Source organism: Oncorhynchus kisutch, linkage group LG7 (genome assembly GCF_002021735.2).
Source record: "Oncorhynchus kisutch isolate 150728-3 linkage group LG7, Okis_V2, whole genome shotgun sequence".
NCBI lineage: Eukaryota > Metazoa > Chordata > Actinopteri > Salmoniformes > Salmonidae > Oncorhynchus > Oncorhynchus kisutch.
This window is the reverse complement of record NC_034180.2, coordinates 50,092,369-50,115,973: the sequence shown is the minus strand read 5'-3', so window position 1 is coordinate 50,115,973 and position 23,605 is coordinate 50,092,369. Positions and strand designations below refer to the sequence as shown.

At 44.1% G+C, this 23,605-nt stretch overlaps 1 protein-coding gene across 1 annotated transcript in view; it reads right to left on the bottom strand.

The window, feature by feature from the left end:
* Positions 1-23,605, bottom strand: part of LOC109893998 (synaptosomal-associated protein 25-B) — a 76,747-nt gene that overhangs the window by 27,051 nt on the left and 26,091 nt on the right. Inside the window, exons 2-3 of the mRNA XM_020487215.2 lie at positions 9,375-9,512; positions 4,289-4,330 (exon numbers count right to left, since the gene is read on the bottom strand). Of these exons, the coding sequence (XP_020342804.1) occupies positions 4,289-4,330; positions 9,375-9,446 (114 nt within the window). The 5' untranslated portion in view covers positions 9,447-9,512. The remainder of the gene's footprint in view (positions 1-4,288; positions 4,331-9,374; positions 9,513-23,605) is intronic.

The following is a 23,605-nucleotide window of genomic DNA, read 5'->3' as shown; positions in this document are numbered from 1 at the left end:
CAATCAATAAGGTAATAGAGTCCAGGTGAGCCCCATGAAGCACTGATGCGCGTAACGATGGTGACAGGTGTGCGTAATGATGGGCCGTCTGGCGCCCTGGAGTGCCAGAGAGGGGCAGCGGGAGCAGAAGTGACATGTTCAAATCTTTGGATTGAAATATTCAACTGAAATGAATGCCTGATGCTTCACTGCATGTTAAATAGGTGGTCCCACCGGCATCATCGCGGGTCAAGTGATGTATTTACTGTAGCTACAGATAAAGCTCTTTGATAAATGAGAAAAACCTCAGGAAAATCTATGTCATCTCAGTCAACATTATTAGAGTTATTCATAACAGGGTGGCTCAGTGGGTAATTCAGTTTATTTGGGCTGAGTAAAGCTAGACTAGAGTGTTATAATGCTTCATAACAGGGCGGCTCAGTGTGTTACTCAGTTTATTGGGGCTGAGTAAAGCTAGACTAGAGTGTTATAATGCTTCATAACAGGGCGACTCAGTGGGTAACTCAGTTTATTGGGGCTGAGTAAAGCTAGACTAGAGTGTTATAATGCTTCATAACAGGGCAGCTCAGTGTGTTACTCAGTTTATTGGGGCTGAGTAACGCTACACTATAGGCCAAAGGCAGAGCTGACAACATTACATCAGACAGATGGAAAACCCAACACTAACCACATTCACAACCTCTATAAAACGTTACATCACCCCATCAGTCAAAGACAGCACTTAAGTCTAGGAGCAAAAGGCTCCTCAAAAGCTTCTACTCCCAAGTCATAACAATTAATAAAATGGCCCCCGGACTATTTACATCGATCTCCCTCCCTTTTGTACACTGCTGCTACTCGCTCTTTATTATCTATGCATAGTCACTACACCCCTACCTACATGTACACATTACCTCAACTAACCTGTACTACTGTTTATTATCTATGCATAGTCACTACACCCCTACCTACATGTACACATTACCTCAACTAACCTGTACTACTGTTTATTATCTATGCATAGTCACTTCACCCCTACCTACATGTACAAATTACCTCAACTAACCTGTACTACTGTTTATTAACTATGCATAGACACTACACCCCTACCTACATGTACAAATTACCTCAACTAACCTGTACTACTGTTTATTATCTATGCATAGTCACTACACCCCTACCTACATGTACAAATTACCTCAACTAACCTGTACTACTGTTTATTATCTATGCATAGTCACTTCACCCCTACCTACATGTACAAATTACCTCAACTAACCTGTACTACTGTTTATTATCTATGCATAGTCACTACACCCCTACCTACATGTACAAATGACCTCAACTAACCTGTACTACTGTTTATTATCTATGCATAGTCACTTCACCCCTACCTACATGTACAGATTACCTCAACTAACCTGTACTACTGTTTATTATCTATGCATAGTCACTTCACCCCTACCTACATGTACAGATTACCTCAACTAACCTGTACTACTGTTTATTATCTATGCATAGTCACTACACCCCTACCTACATGTACAAATGACCTCAACTAACCTGTACTACTGTTTATTATCTATGCATAGTCACTTCACCCCTACCTACATGTACAGATTACCTCAACTAACCTGTACTACTGTTTATTATCTATGCATAGTCACTTCACCCCTACCTACATGTACAGATTACCTCAACTAACCTGTACTACTGTTTATTATCTATGCATAGTCACTACACCCCCACCTACATGTACAAATTACCTCAACTAACCGCACACTGACTCGGTACCAGTCCCCCCATATATAGCCTCCACACTGACTCGGTACCAGTCCCCCCATATATAGCCTTGTTATTGTTATTCTTATTGTGTTACTTTTGATTAATTTGAAACTTTAGTCTATTTGGTAAAACATTTCTTAACTCTTCTTGAACTGCACTGTTGGTTAAGGGCTTGTAAGTAACCATTTCACAGTAAGGTTTACACACGGCAAGGTCTACACACGGTATGGTCTACACACGGTAAGGTTTACACACGGTTAGGTCTACACACGGCAAGGTCTACACACGGCAAGGTTTACACACGGTTAGGTCTACACACGGTAAGGTCTACACACGGTTAGGTTTACACACGGTAAGGTCTACACACGGTAAGGTCTACACACGGTTAGGTCTACACACGGTTAGGTCTACACACGGTAAGGTCTATACACGGTAAGGTCTACACAAGGTTAGGTCTACACACGGTTAGGTCTACACACGGTAAGGTCTACACACGGTAAGGTCTACACAAGGTTAGGTCTACACACGGTTAGGTCTACACACGGTTAGGTCTACACACGGTAACACGGTAAGGTCTATACACGGTAAGGTCTACACACGGTAAGGTCTACACACGGTAAGGTCTACACACGGTAAGGTCTACACACGGTTAGGTCGACACATGGTAAGGTCTACACACGGTAACAAGGTAAGGTCTACACACGGTAAGGTCTACACACGGTAAGGTCTACACACGGTAAGGTCTACACAAGGTTAGGTCTACACACGGTAAGGTCTACACACGGTAAGGTCTATGTGACAAATAAAGTTTGATTTGAACAGCGCTGAACAGATACTCTCCCTGCACCGATACTCTTGCCTGATTATATTAGCCTTGTGTTGAAGATTTCAAAGGCCACACAACATAGGGAGAGCCACTTGTTCGACTCTGACCCTGTTAGTGCTCCTGTGCTACAGAGGATAATTGGAAAAGTATTGACCTGGGTGGGTGGGGCGGGTTTCTCAATGCCTCGGTAGCTAAAGTAATATGTTATTTATCTCCACAACCCAGCCTCATAGCCGTGAAAGAGTTACAATTATAAAAGTGATGTTTTGATGTCAATCTTCAATGTGTGAATGAACAACAATATTGGAACAAAGATCACACTATTCTCGGATTTGTAATAACAAATCAAATATTTGTCACATGCGCCGAATACAACAGATGTAGACTTTACAGTGAAACTGTAACGGTATTCGTCGTCGGAAGATGAGGAATCATCGGACCAAAGCGCAGCGTGGTAAGTGTTCATGCTTTCTTTATTAAAACTGAACACTAATAACAAAAGGAATCACCGAAACAGTCCTGAAAGGTGCAAAACACTAAACAGAAATGAACTACCCACAAAAACCCTGTGGGAAAAAGCTACCTAAGTATGGTTCCCAATCAGAGACAACGATAGACAGCTGTCCCTGATCGAGTACCATACCCAAAACAAAACAAAGAAATACAAAAACATAGAAAAAGGAACATAGAATGTCCACCCAAATCACACCCTGACCAAACCAAAATAGAGACATAAAAAGATCTAAGGTCAGGGCGTGACAGAAATGCTTACTTACAGGCTCTAACCAATAATGCAAAAAAAAAAGGTATTAGGTGAACAATAGGTAAGTAAAGAACTAAAAACAACAGTAAAAAGACAGTGAAAAAGAGTAGAGGCTATATACAGTAGCGAGGCTATAAAAGTAGCGAGGCTAAATACAGACACCGGTTAGTCAGGCTGATTGAGGTAGTATGTACATGTAGATATGGTTAAAGTGACTATACATATATGACATACTACTTATGCACATAGTCCTTTGATAAACCCCACCCTTCCCTCGTCAGGGCTTTAGCTGGTGGAGCGGTACCATATTCATTTAACTAGGCAAGTCAGTTAAGAACAAATTCTTATTTACAATGATGGCCTAAACCCCCGGCCAAACCCGGACGGCGCTGGGCCAATTGTGTGCCTCCCTATTGGACTCCCAATCACGGCCGGCCACACATATTCAATCTATAGAGAGGCCAAGGATTATAGACTGTGTTGGCTGTCCATGGTCCAGCTCTACTTTACAGACAGACAGGGTGATGTATGTTCCTATATCCCCTAGATGAGACCATCTGGGGAGTCACATTGAGAGCTACTCATGCATAATACATGCTGGGATATTGGCCCTTCATCCTCTGTCTGTCTATACCGTTTAAAGCACTCAGGAAACAGATACAGCCACAGATTGACAGTACATTTAAAAATCACTACTCAGCCATTTGTCTTCCGGCAAGTAGGAGTGATGCTAGTCCCTCAACTGGACAGAGTCACGCTCTATGATGTGAGGAGATGTGCTATGTCATGTATAATTCATGTAATCAAACCCGGACCAAACTCTCCATTCACCTTAAAAGGAAATACAGCCACTTACATTCTATCAGGAAATTAGATCTGTCTCTCAATTTGAATAAGAAAACTATATGGTGTGTGTAATGTTAAGATGACCTTACCTCCTCCACCATGGCCAGCATACGCCGAGTGCTCTCCAGTGACTGTGAAGAGAAAAGACCCATATTAGAGAGTTGTCAGATGAATCTCTTCTCTACTACTGTACTGTACCACACACCTGGTGATGAACACACCTGGTGATGAACACACCTGGTGATGAACACACCTGGTGATGAATACACCTGGTGATGAATACACCTGGTGATGAATACACCTGGTGATGAACACACCTGGTGATGAATACACCTGGTGATGAATACACCTGGTGATGAACACACCTGGTGATGAACACACCTGGTGATGAACACACCTGGTGATGAATACACCCGGTGATGAATACACCTGGTGATGAATACACCTGGTGATGAACACACCTGGTGGGGAATACACCTGGTGGGGAATACACCTGGTGATGAACACACCTGGTGATGAATACACCTGGTGATGAATACACCTGGTGATGAACACACCTGGTGATGAACACACCTGGTGATGAATACACCTGTTGATGAATACACCTGGTGATGAACACACCTGGTGATGAATACACCTGGTGATGAATACACCTGGTGATGAACACACCTGGTGATGAACACACCTGGTGATGAATACACCTGGTGATGAACACACCTGGTGATGAACACACCTGGTGATGAACACACCTGGTGATGAACACACCTGGTGATGAATACACCCGGTGATGAATACACCTGGTGATGAATACACCTGGTGATGAACACACCTGGTGATGAACACACCTGGTGGGGAATACACCTGGTGGGGAATACACCTGGTGATGTACACACCTGGTGATGAATACACCTGGTGATGAATACACCTGGTGATGAACACACCTGGTGATGAACACACCTGGTGATGAACACACCTGGTGATGAATACACCTGTTGATGAATACACCTGGTGATGAACACACCTGGTGATGAACACACCTGGTGATGAATACACCTGGTGATGAACAAACCTGGTGATGAACACACCTGGTGATGAACACACCTGGTGATGAATACACCTGGTGATGAACAAACCTGGTGATGAACACACCTGGTGATGAATACACCTGGTGATGAACACACCTGGTGATGAACACACCTGGTGATGAATACACCTGGTGATGAACACACCTGGTGATGAATACACCTGGTGCTGAACACACCTGGTGATGAACACACCTGGTGCTGAACACACCTGGTGATGAACACACCTGGTGATGAATACACCTGGTGATGAACACACCTGGTGATGAACACACCTGGTGATGAACACACCTGGTGATGAATACACCTGGTGATGAATACACCTGGTGATGAACACACCTGGTGATGAACACACCTGGTGATGAATACACCTGGTGCTGAATACACCTGTAACCAGTGCTGGTGTCAACTCTATTGGAACTCCATTTTCATTCAGTGAACACATTTCATAAACAGAATAATCATTATATAATACAAACATTAAATAATAATCGGATCACATCCTATATTGACAGGGTTAGTATTTTGGCTCTGTACTCCAGCACTTTGGATTTAAAATGATACAATGACTACGAGGTTAATGTGCAGGACTTTGAGGGTATTTTCATCCATATTGGGTGAATCGTTTAGAAATTGCAATGCTGGTGTACAGAGCCAAAACAACAATAATTGAGTCACTGTGCCAATATTTGGAGCTCCCGGTCTATAGGAGGATGTATCATTAACATGGATACAGTGAGCTACCAAGTCTTTACATTCCCACTGAATTTATCACATGTTCTCCTCACTCTTCCCTCCCTCCTTTTCCAACAATCTGCTTTTACTCTACCTCTACCCCTCCCTCCCTCCCTCCCTCCCTCCCTCCCTCCCTCCCTCCCTCCCTCCCTCCCTCCCTCCCTCCCTCCCTCCCTCCCTCCCTCCCTCCCTCCCTCCCTCCCTCCCTCCCTCCCTCTCGCCATTTCTCTAATCTCTCCCCCACTCCCATCTCCCTCCCTCTCTCTCTCTCTCTCTCTCTCTCTCTCCCTCTCCCTCTCTCCCTCTCCCTCTCTCCCTCTCTCTCCCTCCCTCCCTCCCTCCCTCCCTCCCTCCCTCCCTCCCTCCCTCCCTCCCTCCCTCCCTCCCTCCCTCCCTCCCTCCCTCCCTCCCTCCTTCCCTCCCTCCCTCCCTCCCTCCCTCCCTCCCTCTCGCCATTTCTCTAATCTCTCCCCCACTCCCGTCTCCCTCTCTCTCCAGAGCCTGTCTGGATTACATGATCTCTTCATGAATGTTTAATAGGTCCATTTGAGCTATTCTACTATTCTAGCGATCTGAATTAAAGGCTGCGTCCCCACTCCTTAGGAAAGGACAGGCCAGAGAGATGTACATTTAACACTGTCTATAACCTCACCCACAGCAAAACCACAGGGACATAGACACAGTAGGACACATAACCATGATAGTTAGTTTATGGCAAATATAATTTATGGCTGACTAAGGGTAGTTGAAAAGCAGGGCTCAATGACAGAGGAGAATAGTGAGAGAATAGTGAGAGAATAGTGAGAGAATAACAGTGAGATTATTAAAGTGAGAATTCTAACGCATTGTCAATCTGTGATCAAATGAACCCAAAGACAGTGGGCTACATGCGACAGTTGTGGATTAAGGGTGAGATATTAGACAATGCCTTCTGTTACCGACCTCAGATGCCACACGTTCACCCTGCGGGGCGACAGACGGGGTAACTATAATAACGCATCATATTACACTTTTCTCAAAAGACACATGTAGGTCACGAGACAGGAGATTTATCTTTGTTGATGTGTGATTATATCATATGTTGTCATCTTTTTGACTACCAACCCAGACCAGACCGACGGCCATTTTGGAAAGACTCCTTCCTGTGCCGTGCCAGGTTTTTCCCCCCACACTAGCAGGCCCAAATACTCAAAGTGGGATTTGTCTGAGAAATCGGTCCATGGCTGGTTGTCTGTTATTTTTGACCCTTGACAGGAAGTCCTAGTCCTGGCTCTACCTCAAAGAATCAACAAAGGTCCTTTCGTAATCTATAAAAAGATGAGATCTCTTTCTCTCCATGGAAGCCAAATGGGTATACTGTTAGACAGTGTTCAATTGATACAGTTAAATACATATGGATCAGCCTCAATGAGCTTTATAAAAAAAAAAGTTATATTGCGATTTACATACACAGATTTGATCTCTTTCTATCCTTGGAAACCAAAACACAGTGCTCAATATAAGGCCAAAGCTGATTGACATATTGAGTGACCGAGCTGTGTAAACACAGCAGGGTCTGGTTGACTCAGCTTAGCTTAGAGCAATACAGCCTATTTATAGTCAAACAGCACTCAAACGTATTTCTAATTCATGACTTGCAAATCCCCATATAGGCTATCTCCCGTTAGGTATGTATTACAGTGTAGCTAAAGTGGGACAAAATAGTTGATGGAGCTCTGATACGGAACAGATGTCTAGGTGATGGAGCTCTGATACGGAACAGATGTCTAGTTGAAGGAGCTCTGAATGTGGAACAGATGTCTAGTTGAAGGAGCTCTGAATGTGGAACAGATGTCCAGTTGATGGAGCTCTGAATGTGGAACAGATGTCCAGTTGATGGAGCTCTGAATGTGGAACAGATGTCTAGTTGAAGGAGCTCTGATACGGAACAGATGTCTAGTTGATGGAGCTCTGATACGGAACAGATGTCTAGTTGAAGGAGCTCTGAATGTGGAACAGATGTCTAGTTGAAGGAGCTCTGATACGGAACAGATGTCTAGTTGAAGGAGCTCTGATACGGAACAGATGTCTAGTTGATGGAGCTCTGATACGGAACAGATGTCTAGTTGATGGAGCTCTGATACGGAACAGATGTCTAGTTGATGGATCTCTGATACGGAACAGATGTCTAGTTGAAGGAGCTCAATGTGGAATAGATGTCTAGTTGAAGGAGCTCTGATGTGGAACAGATGTCTAGGTGAAGGAGCTCTGAATGTGGAACAGATGTCTAGTTGAAGGAGCTCAATGTGGAACAGATGTCTAGTTGAAGGAGGTCTGATACGGAACAGATGTCTAGTTGATGGAGCTCTGATACGGAACAGATGTCTAGTTGATGGAGCTCTGATACGGAACAGATGTCTAGTTGATGGAGCTCTGATACGGAACAGATGTCTAGTTGAAGGAGCTCTGATACGGAACAGATGTCTAGTTGATGGAGCTCTGATACGGAACAGATGTCTAGTTGATGGAGCTCTGATACGGAACAGATGTCTAGTTGATGGAGCTCTGATACGGAACAAATGTCTAGTTGATGGAGCTCTGATACGGAACAGATGTCTAGTTGAAGGAGCTCTGAATGTGGAACAGATGTCTAGTTGATGGAGCTCTGATACGGAACAGATGTCTAGTTGATGGAGCTCTGAATGTGGAACAGATGTCTAGTTGATGGAGCTCTGAATGTGGAACAGATGTCTAGTTGAAGGAGCTCTGATACGGAACAGATGTCTAGTTGATGGAGCTCTGATACGGAACAGATGTCTAGTTGATGGAGTTCTGAATGTGGAACAGATGTCTAGTTGATGGAGCTCTGAATGTGGAACAGATGTCTAGTTGATGGAGCTCTGATACGGAACAGATGTCTAGTTGAAGGAGCTCTGAATGTGGAACAGATGTCTAGTTGTATGCTTCTGTCTCAGGTGTTCCAAAAAGCATATCAGAGTAGAAATTCTGATCTTGGATCAGGTGCCCCCCTGTCCGTATAATTGTATTCATTTTGATCTTAAATACAATACTGTTCCTAGATCAGCAGTCTTACTCTAAGATGCTTTTCAGACATGAGCCCTGATGTGGATCTCATGTGTGTGAATGAAAGGATGACGGTCTACTGTGAGCCGTCACTCACGTGTGAGGAGTGTGTGAGGTTCGTGTGTGAGGTTTGTGTGAGGAGTGTGCGAGGTTTGTGTGAGGTTCGTACGTGAGGTTTGTGTGAGGAGTGTGCGAGAGGTTTGTGTGAGGAGTGTGTGAGGTTCGTATGTGAGGTTTGTGTGAGGAGTGTGTGAGAGGTTTGTGTGAGGGGTGTGTGAGGTGTGTGTGTGTTTACCTCATCGGCTATCTGATCTGCCTTCGCCTGCAGGTTTTCCAGCTCATTGCGCATGTCCGCTTCATCTGCCATGGCTTCTAGGTAGTGAGATGGGCGTCGGCCTCCAAACCACGAGAAGACTGGCTGCTACTGCTAAGACTGAGGAGAGAGAGAGAGAGAGAGAGAGAGAGAGAGAGAGAGAGAGAGAGAGAGAGAGAGAGAGAGAGACAGAGAGAGAGACAGAGAGAGACAGAGAGAGACAGAGAGAGAAAGAGAGAGAGAAAAAGATAAGTATCAAAGTATCACATTAGTGCATTATGGCGATGAATAGAATATTTGTTATCCCTTTAGAGTCGCTGCTTAGTGGGGATATGAGAGATCCCAAACAAGTCAAGCTGCATACGGTATGCAATTCAGATATGGTAGAACAGGACAATTCTTTCATAATGAATCTAGTCTACATAGCATTGTGGATGGCTCAGAGTTCTCATAGTTCTCAGAGTTCTCAGAGTTCTCATAGTTCTCATAGTTCTCAGAGTTCTCATAGTTCTCAGAGTTCTCAGAGTTCTCAGAGTTCTCATAGTTGTCGGAGTTCTCACAGTTCTCATAGTTCTCAGAGTTCTCAGAGTTCTCATAGTTCTCAGAGTTGTCGGAGTTGTCGGAGTTGTCATAGTTCTCCTAGTTCTGAGTCAAACGAGTTTGCAACCACCTTCACTGAAGCATGGTCTAGATTAGTGTTGGAGGAAATTATAGTTGAAATGATTAATTATGTATACATTTAAATTAGAACCATTTATTTTAATACTATTATGTTATGGTATGAAATGTATGGGCTCTTGGTTAAGCTGTTACTGAAAATGTAAGTAAAACAAATGAATTGTCTGTACCTTGCGGGTTTAAGGGAGAGGGATGGCATATCTCTTTAGACAGATAAAAAGGTTTGTTTTATGTTCCATTAGTAGAGGAGAGTATATCTTTTAGACAGATTGGAATGTTTGTTTTATGAGGGGAGTAGAATACAGTCTCCAGACCTGAAGACACTGTGCTATTGTGGGGATCGGAGAGAGTGTGAGAAACTGATGACTTTTATGTTCTCTCACTTAAAATGTAATGTTCTTTGTATTTTGAGTCAGTACTCTCTTGAATTAAACGCTGTTACCTGACTTTTAAGACTGGTCTCGATCTATTTCATGCATAAATGATAAACTTACAACTTATTATGAAATAGAGAGAGTGTGAATTTGGTTTTGGCTACAAAACATATAGGAATTTAGAAATCCTCTAACAATTAGACAGACATACAGAAACAGCAGACAAAATCCCTCAAGGTTAGAGTTCTTTCCTATCTCGTTTCTCCTTCTGAACATCTCAAAGAACAATCTGGCCTTAATGGCCATGTACTCACAGAGAACTGGCCACCCCGCCGAGCCTGGTTCCTCTCTAGGTTTCTTCCTAGGTTCCTACCTTTCTAGGGAGTTTTTCCTTGCCACCGTGCTTCTACATCTGCATTACTTGCTGTTTGGGGTTTTAGGCTGGGTTTCTGTACAGCACATTGTGACATCTGCTGATGTAAAAAGGGCTTTATAAATACAGATGAAGTCGGAAGTTTACATACACCTTAGCCAAATAAATTTAAACTCAGTTTTTCACAATTCCTGACATTTAATCCTAGGTCATTTAGGATCACCACTTTATTTTAAGAATGTGAAATGTCAGAATAATAGTAGATAATTATTTATTTCAGCTTTTATTTCTTTCATCACATTCACAGTGGGCCAGAAGTGTACATACACTCAATTAGTAGTTGGTACCATTGCCTTTAAATTGTTTAACTTGGGTCAAACATTTCGGTTAGCCTTCCACAAGCTTCACATAATAAGTTGGGTGAATTTTGGACCATTCCTCCTGACAGAGCTGGTGTAACTGAGTCAGGTTTGTGGGCCTCCTTGCTTGCACACGCTTTTTCAGTTCTGACCACACATTTTCTATGGGATTGAGGTCAGGGCTTTGTGATGGCCACTCCAATACCAAGCCATTTTGCCACAACTTTGGAAGTATGCTTGGGGTCATTGTCCATTTGGAAGATCCATTTGCGACCAAGCTTTAATTAACTGATTGCTTCAATATATCCACAATTTTCCTCACTCATGAAGCCATCTATTTTTTGAAGTGCATCAGTCCCTCCTGCAGCACAGCACCCTCACAAACATGATTCTGCCACCCCCGTGCTTCACGGTTGGGATGGTGTTCTTCGGCTTGCAAGCATCCCCCTTTTTCCTCCAAACATAACGATGGTCATTATGGCCAGTTATATTTTTGTTTCATCAGACCAGAGGACATTTCTCCAAAAAGTATGATCTTTGTCCCCATGTGCAGTTGCAAACCGTAGTTTGGCTTTTTTATGGCGGTTTTGGAGCAGTGGCTTCTTCCTTGCTGAGCGGCCTTTCAGGTTATGTCGATATAGGACTCGTTTTACTGTGAATATAGATACATTTGTACCTGTTTCCTCCAGCATCTTCACAAGGTCCTTTGCTGTTGTTCTGGGATTGATTTGCACTTTTCGCACAAAATACGTTCATCTCTAGGAGACAGAACGAGTCTCCTTCCTGAGCGGTATGACGGCTGCGTGGTCCTATGGTGTTTATATTTGCGTACTATTGTTTGTACAGATGAACGTGGTACCTTCAGGCGTTTGGAAATTGCTCCCAAGGATGAACCAGACTTGTGGAGGTCTACAAATGTTTTTATTTCTATGACTTGGCTGATTTCTTTTGATTTTCCCGTGATGTCAAGCAAAGAGGCACTGAGTTTGAAGGTAGGCCTTGAATTACATCCACAGGTACACCTCCAATTGACTCAAATTATGTCAATTAGCCTGTCAGAAGCTTCTAAAGCCATGACATCATTTTCCAAGCTGTTTAAAGGCACAGTCAACTTAGTGCATGTAAACTTCTGACCCACTGGAATTGTGATGCAGTAAATTATAAGTGAAATAAGGGAGAGAGGAAGGGAGGGAGAGGGGTAGGGAGGGAGAGGGGTAGGGAGGGAGAGGTAAGGAGGGAGATGGGTAATGAGGCAGAGGGGTAGGGAGGGAGAGGGGTAGGGAGGGAGAGGGGTAATGAGGGAGAGGGGTAGGGAGGGAGAGGTTAGGAGGGAGAGGGGTAATGAGCGAGGGGGGTAGGGAGGGAGAGGGGAGGGAGGGAGAGAGGAAGGGAGGGAGGGAGAGGTAAGGAGGGAGAGGGGTAATGAGGGAGAGGGGTAGGGAGGGAGAGAGGAAGGGAGGGAGAGGGGTAATGAGGGAGAGGGGTAGAGAGGGGAGGGGTAGGGAGAGAGGAAGGGAGGGAGAGAGGAAGGGAGGGAGAGGTAAGGAGGGAGAGGGGTAATGAGGGAGAGGAGTAATGAGGGAGAGGGGTAATGAGGGAGAGGGGTAGGGGTAGGGAGAGAGAGGGGTAATGAGGGAGAGGGGTAGGGAGAGAAAGGGGTAATGAGGGAGAGGGGTATGGAGGGGGAGGGGTAATGAGGGAGAGGGGTAGGGAGGGGGAGGGGTAATGAGGGAGAGGGGTAGGGAGGGAGAGGGGGAGGGAGGGGGAGGGGTAAAGAGGGAGAGGGGTAGGGAGGGAGAGGGGTAGGGAGGGAGAGGGGTAATGAGGGAGAGAGGAAGGGAGGGAGAGGTAATGAGGGAGCGGGGTAAGAGGGGGAAGGAGAGAGAGAGACTAAACTGAAAGGAGTTTTGTTCTGTAACACACATTTCTTTAAGTTCACTTCAATCTGTTATTTATCCCATTAACATAACATGTACATTAAAACAATACTGCACACTCAATCATTCCAAGTCAGTTGTCATATAATGTCATGCATTTTTAGAAAGCCTCTCTCAAAGGTTTTCATCTAAACTCGACAAACGCCTCGGCCATTTTATGTTCCGAGATGCTTTGTTGTCGGGACAGATGGGAAACCATATCATGTGAAATGCTGTCAAATATACAATGGCGGAATACGGTGAGAACCGGCTTGAGCTTGATGTCAACGATATCGTCTCTATTTCTGTACACTGGGATTCGGTCGGCAAGACGTGGGAACTCATGTTCTTTTTATCCAAATCAACAAATTAAAGTTATTTTCAGGTGAGGGGGAGGCTCAGGTCCCACTGTGCACGGACGTCAGTTCAACATCTATTCTACGTTGGTTCAATGTAATTTCCTTGAAACGATGTGGAAACAAGGTTGATTGAACCAGTGTGTGCACATTGGTGTGATCCTATGTTTTAATGTCAGATAAGGTCTTCTCACTCCCTCTCTTTCTCTCCCATTCTCACTTCCTCTCTTTCTCTCCTATTCACTCCCTCTTCCCACTCCCTCTCTCTTTCTCTCCCATTCACTCCCTCTTCCCACTCCCTCTCTCTTTCTCTCCCATTCACTCCCTCTTCCCACTCCCTCTTTCTCTCCCATTCACTCCCTCTCTTTCTCTCCCATTCACTCCCTCTTCCCACTCCCTCTCTCTTTCTCTCCCATTCACTCCCTCTTCCCACTCCCTCTCTCTTTCTCTCCCATTCACTCCCTCTTCCCACTCCCTCTCTCTTTCTCTCCCATTCACTCCCTCTTCCCACTCCCTCTTTCTCTCCCATTCACTCCCTCTCTTTCTCTCCCATTCACTCCCTCTCTTTCTCTCCCATTCACTCCCTCTTCCCACTCCCTCTTTCTCTCCCATTCACTCCCTCTCTTTCTCTCCCATTCACTCTCTCTCTTTCTCTCCCATTCACTCCCTCTTCCCACTCCCTCTCTCTTTCTCTCCCATTCACTCCCTCTTCCCACTCCCTCTTTCTCTCCCATTCACTCCCTCTCTTTCTCTCCCATTCACTCTCTCTCTTTCTCTCCCATTCACTCCCTCTTCCCACTCCCTCTCTCTTTCTCTCCCATTCACCCCCTCTTCCCTTCCCTCTCTCTCCCGAGTCGTCAGTAGGTCTTTAATAATTGAGTATCGGCTCTGAAAGGAACAGCAGCCCACAGTACAGGACAGTCAGACTCTTGAAAGCCTCCCTCCCTTCCCTCTTTTGTTGTTGTATTCCCCTCGCGCTCCCTTTCTCTCTCTTTCTCTTTTTGTATTTCTTTTTCATTTCACTGTGAGGGATATTGTCTTCTCCTCATTGTTTGTTTTCAGAAGTCTGATTTTCCCTCCTGCTCTTTCCTCCTGTCATCAGCAATGTCTCTCCAGTTGATTACCCCTCCCTCTATTAAATGTATCCACTCTATCACCTCCTCCTCCTCCTCCACCTCCTCCTCCTCCTCCTCCATCCCCCCCTCCCCCCTCTCCTCCTCCTCCTCCTCCTCCATCTCCTCCTCCTCCTCCTCCTCCACCTCCATCTCCTCCTCCTCCTCCTGCTCCTCCACCTCCTCCACCTCCTCCTCCTGCTCCTCCTCCTCCTCCTCCTCCTCTGCCTGCTCTGAGGTCATTAAAGATCCCATGGCACTTATCGTAAGAGTAGGGGTGTTAACCCCAGTGTCCTGGCTAAATGACCAATCTGGCCCTCAAACCATCACGGTCACCTAATAATCCCCAGTTTGGCTCATTAATCCCCCTCCTCTCTCCTGTAACTATTCCCCAGGTCGTTGCTGCAAATGAGAACGTGTTCTCAGTCAATTTACCTGGTAAAATAACGGAGAAATAAATCAAATAAATAAAGTCAAAAGTCTGAAATGGACTAGATTCACTACCAAAGGAGGCTGCATACTGTTTTTTATTTTTATTTTATTTTGCCTTTATTTAACCAGGTAGGTTAGTTGAGAACAAGTTCTCATTTACAATTGCGACCTGGCCAAGATAAAGCAAAGCAGTTCGACAGATACAACGACACAGAGTTACACATGGAGTAAAACAAACATACAGTCAATAATACAGTATAAACAAGTCTATATACAATGTGAGCAAATGAGGTGAGAAGGGAGGTAAAGGCAAAAAAAGGCCATGGTGGCAAAGTAAATACAATATAGCAAGTAAAAAACACAACAGATCCCAGGCTGTTGGTGAACAGTCTATCAGTTTGCCTCCAGTGACCCCAGGCTGTTGGTGAACAGTCTATCAGTTTGCCTCCAGTGACCCCAGGCTGTTGGTGAACAGTCTATCAGTTTGCCTCCAGTGACCCCAGGCTGTTGGTGAACAGTCTATCAGTTTGCCTCCAGTGATCCCAGGCTGTTGGTGAACAGTCTATCAGTTTGCCTCCAGCGACCCCAGGCTGTTGGTGAACAGTCTATCAGTTTGCCTCCAGTGACCCCAGGCTGTTGGTGAACAGTCTATCAGTTTGCCTCCAGTGATCCCAGGCTGTTGGCGAACAGTCTATCAGACAAATGTTCCCCTTCCAGTTCCCTTTTAGGACTGACTGATGAAACAGAGACCAAATGCCCAATTGTTATCATGCCATACCTTTTTAAACATTTCAGTCAGATCACAACAGAAACAGTAAGTACTGCAGCGAATGAACAGACCAGCCGTTTTCTGTTATCAACTAATAACCTCTGCCTTTTGTGGCATTTAGAGTTGAACTTCAGCATGGGGTACAGTACACAGACAGACAGACAGACAGACACGATCAATCCCACTCTCTCTCACACACTTCCTGTCTTTTACCCAACACAGACCTGGTAAGGTCTAACCTTGCTCCATGCAGGAAAAACTTCAAAAACAGAACTTCTCTGGTGCAGCAGTCATGTGTTTTAGTACAAGGTCTTTCTCAATTCAGAATCGGTAGAGGCTCAGTCTCAATTAATCTTTTCTCGATCCTCTCCCCTCATCCTCCCTCTCAACAGGAGAGGTCAGAGAGGAACAGTCTATCAGAGAGGAACAGTCTACCAAGGGACCTTGGACCTCCTCCAATACTGCTAAGAAGAAGATTGTGGAAAGATGAATTGAGATTGAGTGGGTCTAGGCTACTAGGGCTCTATGTGTCGCTAAGTTCCGCCTCCCCATCCCCCTCCACATGACACGATGCTGTCACTATCTTTTTTTTGACGACATTCGTAAGGCCAACAACGCCAGGGTAAAAAGGATTTACTCACCACTGTGTGTGTTTTTTCTCTCTCTCTCTCTCTCTCTCTCTCTCTCTCTCTCTCTCTCTCTCTCTCTCTCTCTCTCTCTCTCTCTCTCTCTCTACGCTAATCACAAACCCTATCTGCAAGAGCCTTTCCAATAAAGCACATTTAGGTGACAGACTGTAGCGAAGAAAAGTGTAGTGGCGGCCCATCGAGGCAGGATGAGGAAGGGAGAGGCAGTGTTGGCCCCCGAGGCAGAATAAGGGGGGGGTGGGGCAGTGGCGGCCCATTGAGGGAGGGGATTAGGCTTGTCATCTTCTGACATGATTAACACAGGGATCCAACTGGTTGCTATTTTAAGCAACAACAACATTGACAAAAATCCTGTTTAAACCCAGGAATGGAAAATTCCATAAACCTTTTACAGCAGCGATGAGTTACGATTTCTACAATGTACGTTGTCTTGAGCTCGGCTGGTAGACTTATGTCACTGGGCAGCTCTTGGCTTGTGCTTCCCTTCGTAGTCTGTGATGGTTTGTAAGCCCTGCCACATCCGACGAGTGTTAAAGCCGGTGTAGATTCGATCTTAGTCCTGTATTGACGTTTTGCTTGTTTGATGGTACGTCGAAGGGCATAGCGGGATTTCTTATTAGCTTGTTAGAGTCCCGCTCTTTGAAAGCGGCAGCTCTAGCCTTTAGCTCAGTGCGGATGTTGCCTGTAATCCATAGCTTCTGGTTGGGGTATGCACCTACGGTCACTGTGGGGACGACGTCATCGATGCACTTATTGATGAAGCCAATGACTGATGTGGTGTACTCCTCAATGCCATCGGATGAATCCTGGAACATATTCCAGTCTGTGCAAAACAGTCCTGTAGCTTAGCATCTGCTTCATCTGATCACTTTTTTATTGATCTAGTCACTGGTGCTCCCTGCTTTAATTTTCACTTGTAAGCAGGAATCAGGAGGATAGAATTATGGTCATATTTGCCAAATGGAGGGCGAGGGAGAGCTTCGTATGCATCTCTGTCTGTGGAGTAAAGGTGGTCCAGAGTTGTTTTCCCCTCTGGTTGCACATTTAACATGCTGATAGAAATTTGGAAAGACGGATTTAAGTTTCCCTGCATTAAAGTCCCCAGCCACTAGGAGCGCCGCCTCTGGTTGAGCGTTTTCCTGTTTGTTAACGGCGGAATACAGCTCATTGAGTGCAGTCTTAGTGCCAGCATCAGTCTGTGGTGGTATGTAGATAGCTACGAAAAATACAGATTAAAAACTCTCTAGGTAGATAGTGCGGTCTACATCTTATAAGATACTCTGACTCAGGCGAGCAAAACCTCAAGAATTCCTTAGATATCGTGCACCAGTTGCTGTTGACAAAAATACATTGTCCGCCGCCCCTTGTCTTACCAGAAGCCTCTGTTCTGTCCTGACGGTACAGCGTATAACCAGCCAGCTGTATGTTGATAATGTCATCTTTCAGCTACGACTCCGTGAGGCATAAGATATAGCAGACATACAGTTTTGAATGTCCCGTTGGTAGTGTAATCTTCTGCATAGGTTTATTATCTTATTATTTTCCAAAGATTGTATGTATGCTAGCAGAATGGAAGGCAGTGTACGTTTATTAGATCTCTTACGAATTCTGAGAAGGCAGCCCGCCAGCCCCTTTTTCTCCTCCTCCCCTTCACGCAAATGATGGGGATCTGGGCCTGTTCCTGGGAAAGCAGTACATAATTCATGTTGGACTCAATAAAGGACAAAAAGGATTCTGCCAGTCTGTGGTGAGTAATCGCAGTTCTGATGTCCAGAAGTTATTTCGGTCATGTAATCATGTGATGAAGAGAGGCTAGGAGAAATGATAGTTATGTTTTTAATCAACTTATAGCTCTTAACACTGAGCTCTATCAGAAACAGCTCAACACTGAGCTCCATTAGAAATAGCTCAACACTGAGCTCCATTAGAAACAGCTCAACACTGAGCTCCATTAGAAACAGCTCAACACTGAGCTCCATTAGAAACAGCTCAACACTGAGCTCCATTAGAAACAGCTCAACACTGAGCTACTTCTGTTTTGTTTGCTGTTTGGGGTTTTAGGCTGGGTTTCTGTACAGCACTTTGAGACATCAGCTGATGTAAAAAGGGCTTCATAAAATACATTTGATTGATTGATTCAACATAGCACAGACCTTTAGCACTGATTTCTAAATCATAGGAATCTATTCATGCCCTGTTGTGTGGAAGATGAGATGTTTTATAGATCACATCATCTGCACAGTGACTTACTGTTGCCTACAGTAATGAACCATCGGGTATATAGCAGAGGGCGGAGCTATAGGAGGATGGACTCATTGGAATCCTACACTAATGAACCATCAGGTATAGAGCAGAGGGCGGAGCTATAGGAGGATGGACTCATTGGAATCCTACACTAATGAACCATCAGGTATAGAGCAGAGGATGGACTCATTGGAATCCTACACTAATGAACCATCAGGTATATAGCAGAGGGCGGAGCTATAGGAGGATGGACTCATTGGAATCCTACAGTAATGAACCATCAGGTATATAGCAGAGGATGGACTCATTGGAATCCTACAGTAATGAACCATCAGGTATATAGCAGAGGATGGACTCATTGGAATCCTACACTAATGAACCATCAGGTATATAGCAGAGGATGGACTCATTGGAATCCTACACTAATGAACCATCAGGTATATAGCAGAGGGTGGAGCTATAGGAGGATGGACTCATTGGAATCCTACACTAATGAACCATCGGGTATATAGCAGAGGGCGGAGCTATAGGAGGATGGACTCATTGGAATCATACACTAATGAACCATCAGGTATATAGCAGAGGGCGGAGCTATAGGAGGATGGACTCATTGGAATCCAACACTAATGAACCATCAGGTATATAGCAGAGGGCGGAGCTATAGGAAGATGGACTCATTGGATTCCTACACTAATGAACCATCAGGTATATAGCAGAGGGCGGAGCTATAGGAGGATGGACTCATTGGAATCATACACTAATGAACCATCAGGTATATAGCAGAGGGCGGAGCTATAGGAGGATGGACTCATTGGAATCCTACACTAATGAACCATCAGGTATATAGCAGAGGGCGGAGCTATAGGAGGATGGACTCGTTGGAATCCTACACTAATGAACCATCAGGTATATAGCAGTATATAACAATGAGATGCTGTCCTAGTGTCAAACAGCAGGCTGGTAACAATGAGATGCTGTCCTAGTGTCAAACAGCAGGCTGGTAACAGTGAGATGCTGTCCTACTGTCAAACAGCAGGCTGGTAACACACTGTCAGCTGCCAGTGATGACCCGTCTCTGTTCACTGCAATAAATCAGACTCCATGTTCATCTCAGTTAAACAACATTTCCCCAGGAAATAGGAGATGTTTCAGAGCTGAGCCCATCACACCACAGTCTGTGTGGTTCTGAGGGAAACCAGGTCACTAGGCTGCTGTAGCTCAGGTAGCAATGGAGAGCTTGGGCTAAATCACATCTCATAGAGATGTACAGTAGATATGAAGATGTTGTGTGTGTCTGTCTGTCTGTCTGTCTGTCTGTCTGCTTTCTTCTCCATCTTATTCATGTATCTCTGACACAGTCGTTTCATTTTGAAGCTAGAACGTTCCATTGTGTTAATTATTCAAAGCCTATATAACCTACAGTACAATGGTATGCTAACCTGTTTCTCATGCAGCGGACTGCCAGTAGCCCTAAAATAAAGTAACAGCATTTACTGATGTTTCATTACGAGCCACGGAGCAGCCCAGTGCCCATACGTTCCCCTCTACCCCAGCTTTCAGGAGACCAAGGCTCCATATTTGATAATTAAACACGACCACATTAAATAACTGTGTCAAGGACAAGGAGAGGGGGAGGAGGGGGGCGCCGCCATTTTAACATGTCACATCTGTCTCCTTCACATCAAAGACAAGACAAGCTCCATTATTCACAGGTTGTTACCAGGGCAACATTATTAATGCAGGAGCTTCCATCTCTATCTGTGTGTGTGTGTGTGTGTGTGTGTGTGTGTGTGTGTGTGTGTGTGTGTGTGTGTGTGTGTGTGTGTGTGTGTGTATGTGTGGGTGTGTGTGTGTGAGGCTGAATACACAGATAAACCTAGGATGTTTACATAACAAGGTTACTAAAGACTAGCTATCTGTAAATTACCTCTGTAAAATGTACAGTGCCTTGCGAAAGTATTCGGCCCCCTTGAACTTTGCGACCTTTTGCCATATTTCAGGCTTCAAACATAAAGATATAAAACTGTATTTTTTTGTGAAGAATCAACAACAAGTGGGACACAATCATGAAGTGGAACGACATTTATTGGATATTTCAAACTTTTTTAACAAATCAAAAACTGAAAAATTGGGCGTGTAAAATTATTCAGCCCCTTTACTTTCAGTGCAGCAAACTCTCTCCAGAAGTTCAGTGAGGATCTCTGAATGATCCAATGTTGACCTAAATGACTAATGATGATAAATACAATCCACCTGTGTGTAATCAAGTCTCCGTATAAATGCACCTACACTGTGATAGTCTCAGAGGTCCGTTAAAAGCGCAGAGAGCATCATGAAGAACAAGGAACACACCAGGCAGGTCCGAGATACTGTTGTGAAGAAGTTTAAAGCCGGATTTGGATACAAAAAGAGCTCCCAAGCTTTAAACATCCCAAGGAGCACTGTGCAAGCGATAATATTGAAATGGAAGGAGTATCAGACCACTGCAAATCTACCAAGACCTGGCCGTCCCTCTAAACTTTCAGCTCATACAAGGAGAAGACTGATCAGAGATGCAGCCAAGAGGCCCATGATCACTCTGGATGAACTGCAGAGATCTACAGCTGAGGTGGGAGACTCTGTCCATAGGACAACAATCAGTCGTATATTGCACAAATCTGGCCTTTATGGAAGAGTGGCAAGAAGAAAGCCACTAGAAAACACTAAAAAGTGTTGTTTAAAGTTTGCCACAAGCCACCTGGGAGACACACCAAACATGTGGAAGAAGGTGCTCTGGTCAGATGAAACCAAAATTGAACTTTTTGGCAACAATGCAAAACGTTATGTTTGGCGTAAAAGCAACACAGCTCATCACCCTGAATACACCATCCCCACTGTCAAACATGGTGGTGGCAGCATCATGGTTTGGGCCTGCTTTTCTTCAGCAGGGACAGGGAAGATGGTTCAAATTGATGTGAAGATGGATGGAGCCAAATACAGGACCATTCTGGAAGAAAACCTGATGGAGTCTGCAAAAGACCTGAGACTGGGACGGAGATTTGTCTTCCAACAAGACAATGATCCAAAACATAAAGCAAAATCTACAATGGAATGGTTCAAAAATAAACATATCCAGGTGTTAGAATGGCCAAGTCAAAGTCCAGACCTGAATCCAATCGAGAATCTGTGGAAAGAACTGAAAACTGCTGTTCACAAATGCTCTCCATCCAACCTCACTGAGCTCGAGCTGTTTTGCAAGGAGGAATGGGAAAAACATTCAGTCTCTCGATGTGCAAAACTGATAGAGACATACCCCAAGCGACTTACAGCTGTAATCGCAGCAAAAGGTGGCGCTACAAAGTATTAACTTAAGGGGGCTGAATAATTTTGCACGCCCAATTTTTCAGTTTTTGATTTGTTAAAAAAGTTTGAAATATCCAATAAATGTCGTTCCACTTCATGATTGTGTCCCACTTGTTGTTGATTCTTCACAAAAAAATACAGTTTTATATCTTTATGTTTGAAGCCTGAAATGTGGCTAAAGGTCGCAAAGATCAAGGGGGCCGAATACTTTCGCAAGGCACTGTATATGTATATATATCCAGCTGAAGTCAGAAGTTTGCATACACGTAGGTTGGAGTCATTAAAACTAGTTTACATACACTTAGGTTGCAGTCATTAAAACTAGTTTACATACACTTAGGTTGGAGTCATTAAAACTAGTTTACATACACTTAGGTTGGAGTCATTAAAACTAGTTTACATACACTTAGGTTGGAGTCATTAAAACTAGTTTACATACACTTAGGTTGGAGTCATTAAAACTAGTTTACATACACTTAGGTTGGAGTCATTAAAACTAGTTTACATACACTTAGGTTGGAGTCACTAAAACTAGTTTACATACACTTAGGTTGGAGTCATTAAAACTAGTTTACATACACGTAGGTTGGAGTCATTAAAACTAGTTTACATACACTTAGGTTGGAGTCATTAAAACTAGTTTACATACACTTAGGTTGCAGTCATTAAAACTAGTTTACATACACGTAGGTTGCAGTCATTAAAACTAGTTTACATACACTTAGGTTGGAGTCATTAAAACTAGTTTACATACACTTAGGTTGGAGTCATTAAAACTAGTTTACATACACTTAGGTTGGAGTCATTAAAACTAGTTTACATACACGTAGGTTGCAGTCATTAAAACTTGTTTTTCAATCACTCCACAAATTTCTTGTTAAATAAACTATAGTTTTGGGAAGTCAGCTAGGACATCTACTTTGTGCATGACACAAGTCATTTTTCCAAAAATTGTTTACAGACAGATTATTTAACTTATAATTCCCTGTATCACAATACCAGTGGGTCAGAAGTTTACATACACTAAGTTGACTGTGCCTTTAAACAGCTTGGAAAATTCCAGAAAATGATGTCATGGCTTTAGAAGCTTCTGATAGGCTAATTGACATCCTTTGAGTCAATTGGAGGTGTACCTGTGGATGTATTTCAAGGCCTAACTTCAAACTCAGTGCCTCTTTGCTTGATATCACGGGAAAATCAAAAGAGATCAGCCAAGATCTGTAGAAATCCACAAGTCTGGTTCATCCTTGGGAGCAATTTCCAAATGCCTGAAGGTACCACGTTCATCTGTACAAACAATAGTACACAAGTATAAACACCATGCGACCACGTAGCCATCATACTGCTCAGGAAGGAGACGCGTGCTGTCTCCTAGAGATGAACGTACTTTGGTGCGAAAAGTGAAAATCAATCCCAGAACAACAGCAAAGGACCTTGTGAAGATGCTGGAGGAAGCAGGTACAAACGTATCTATATTCACAGTAAAACGAGTCCTATATCGACACAACCTGAAACGCCGCTCAGCAAGGAAGAAGGGGCTGCTCCAAAACCGCCATAACAAAGCCAAACTATGGTTTGCCACTGCACATGGGGACAAAGATCGTACTTTTT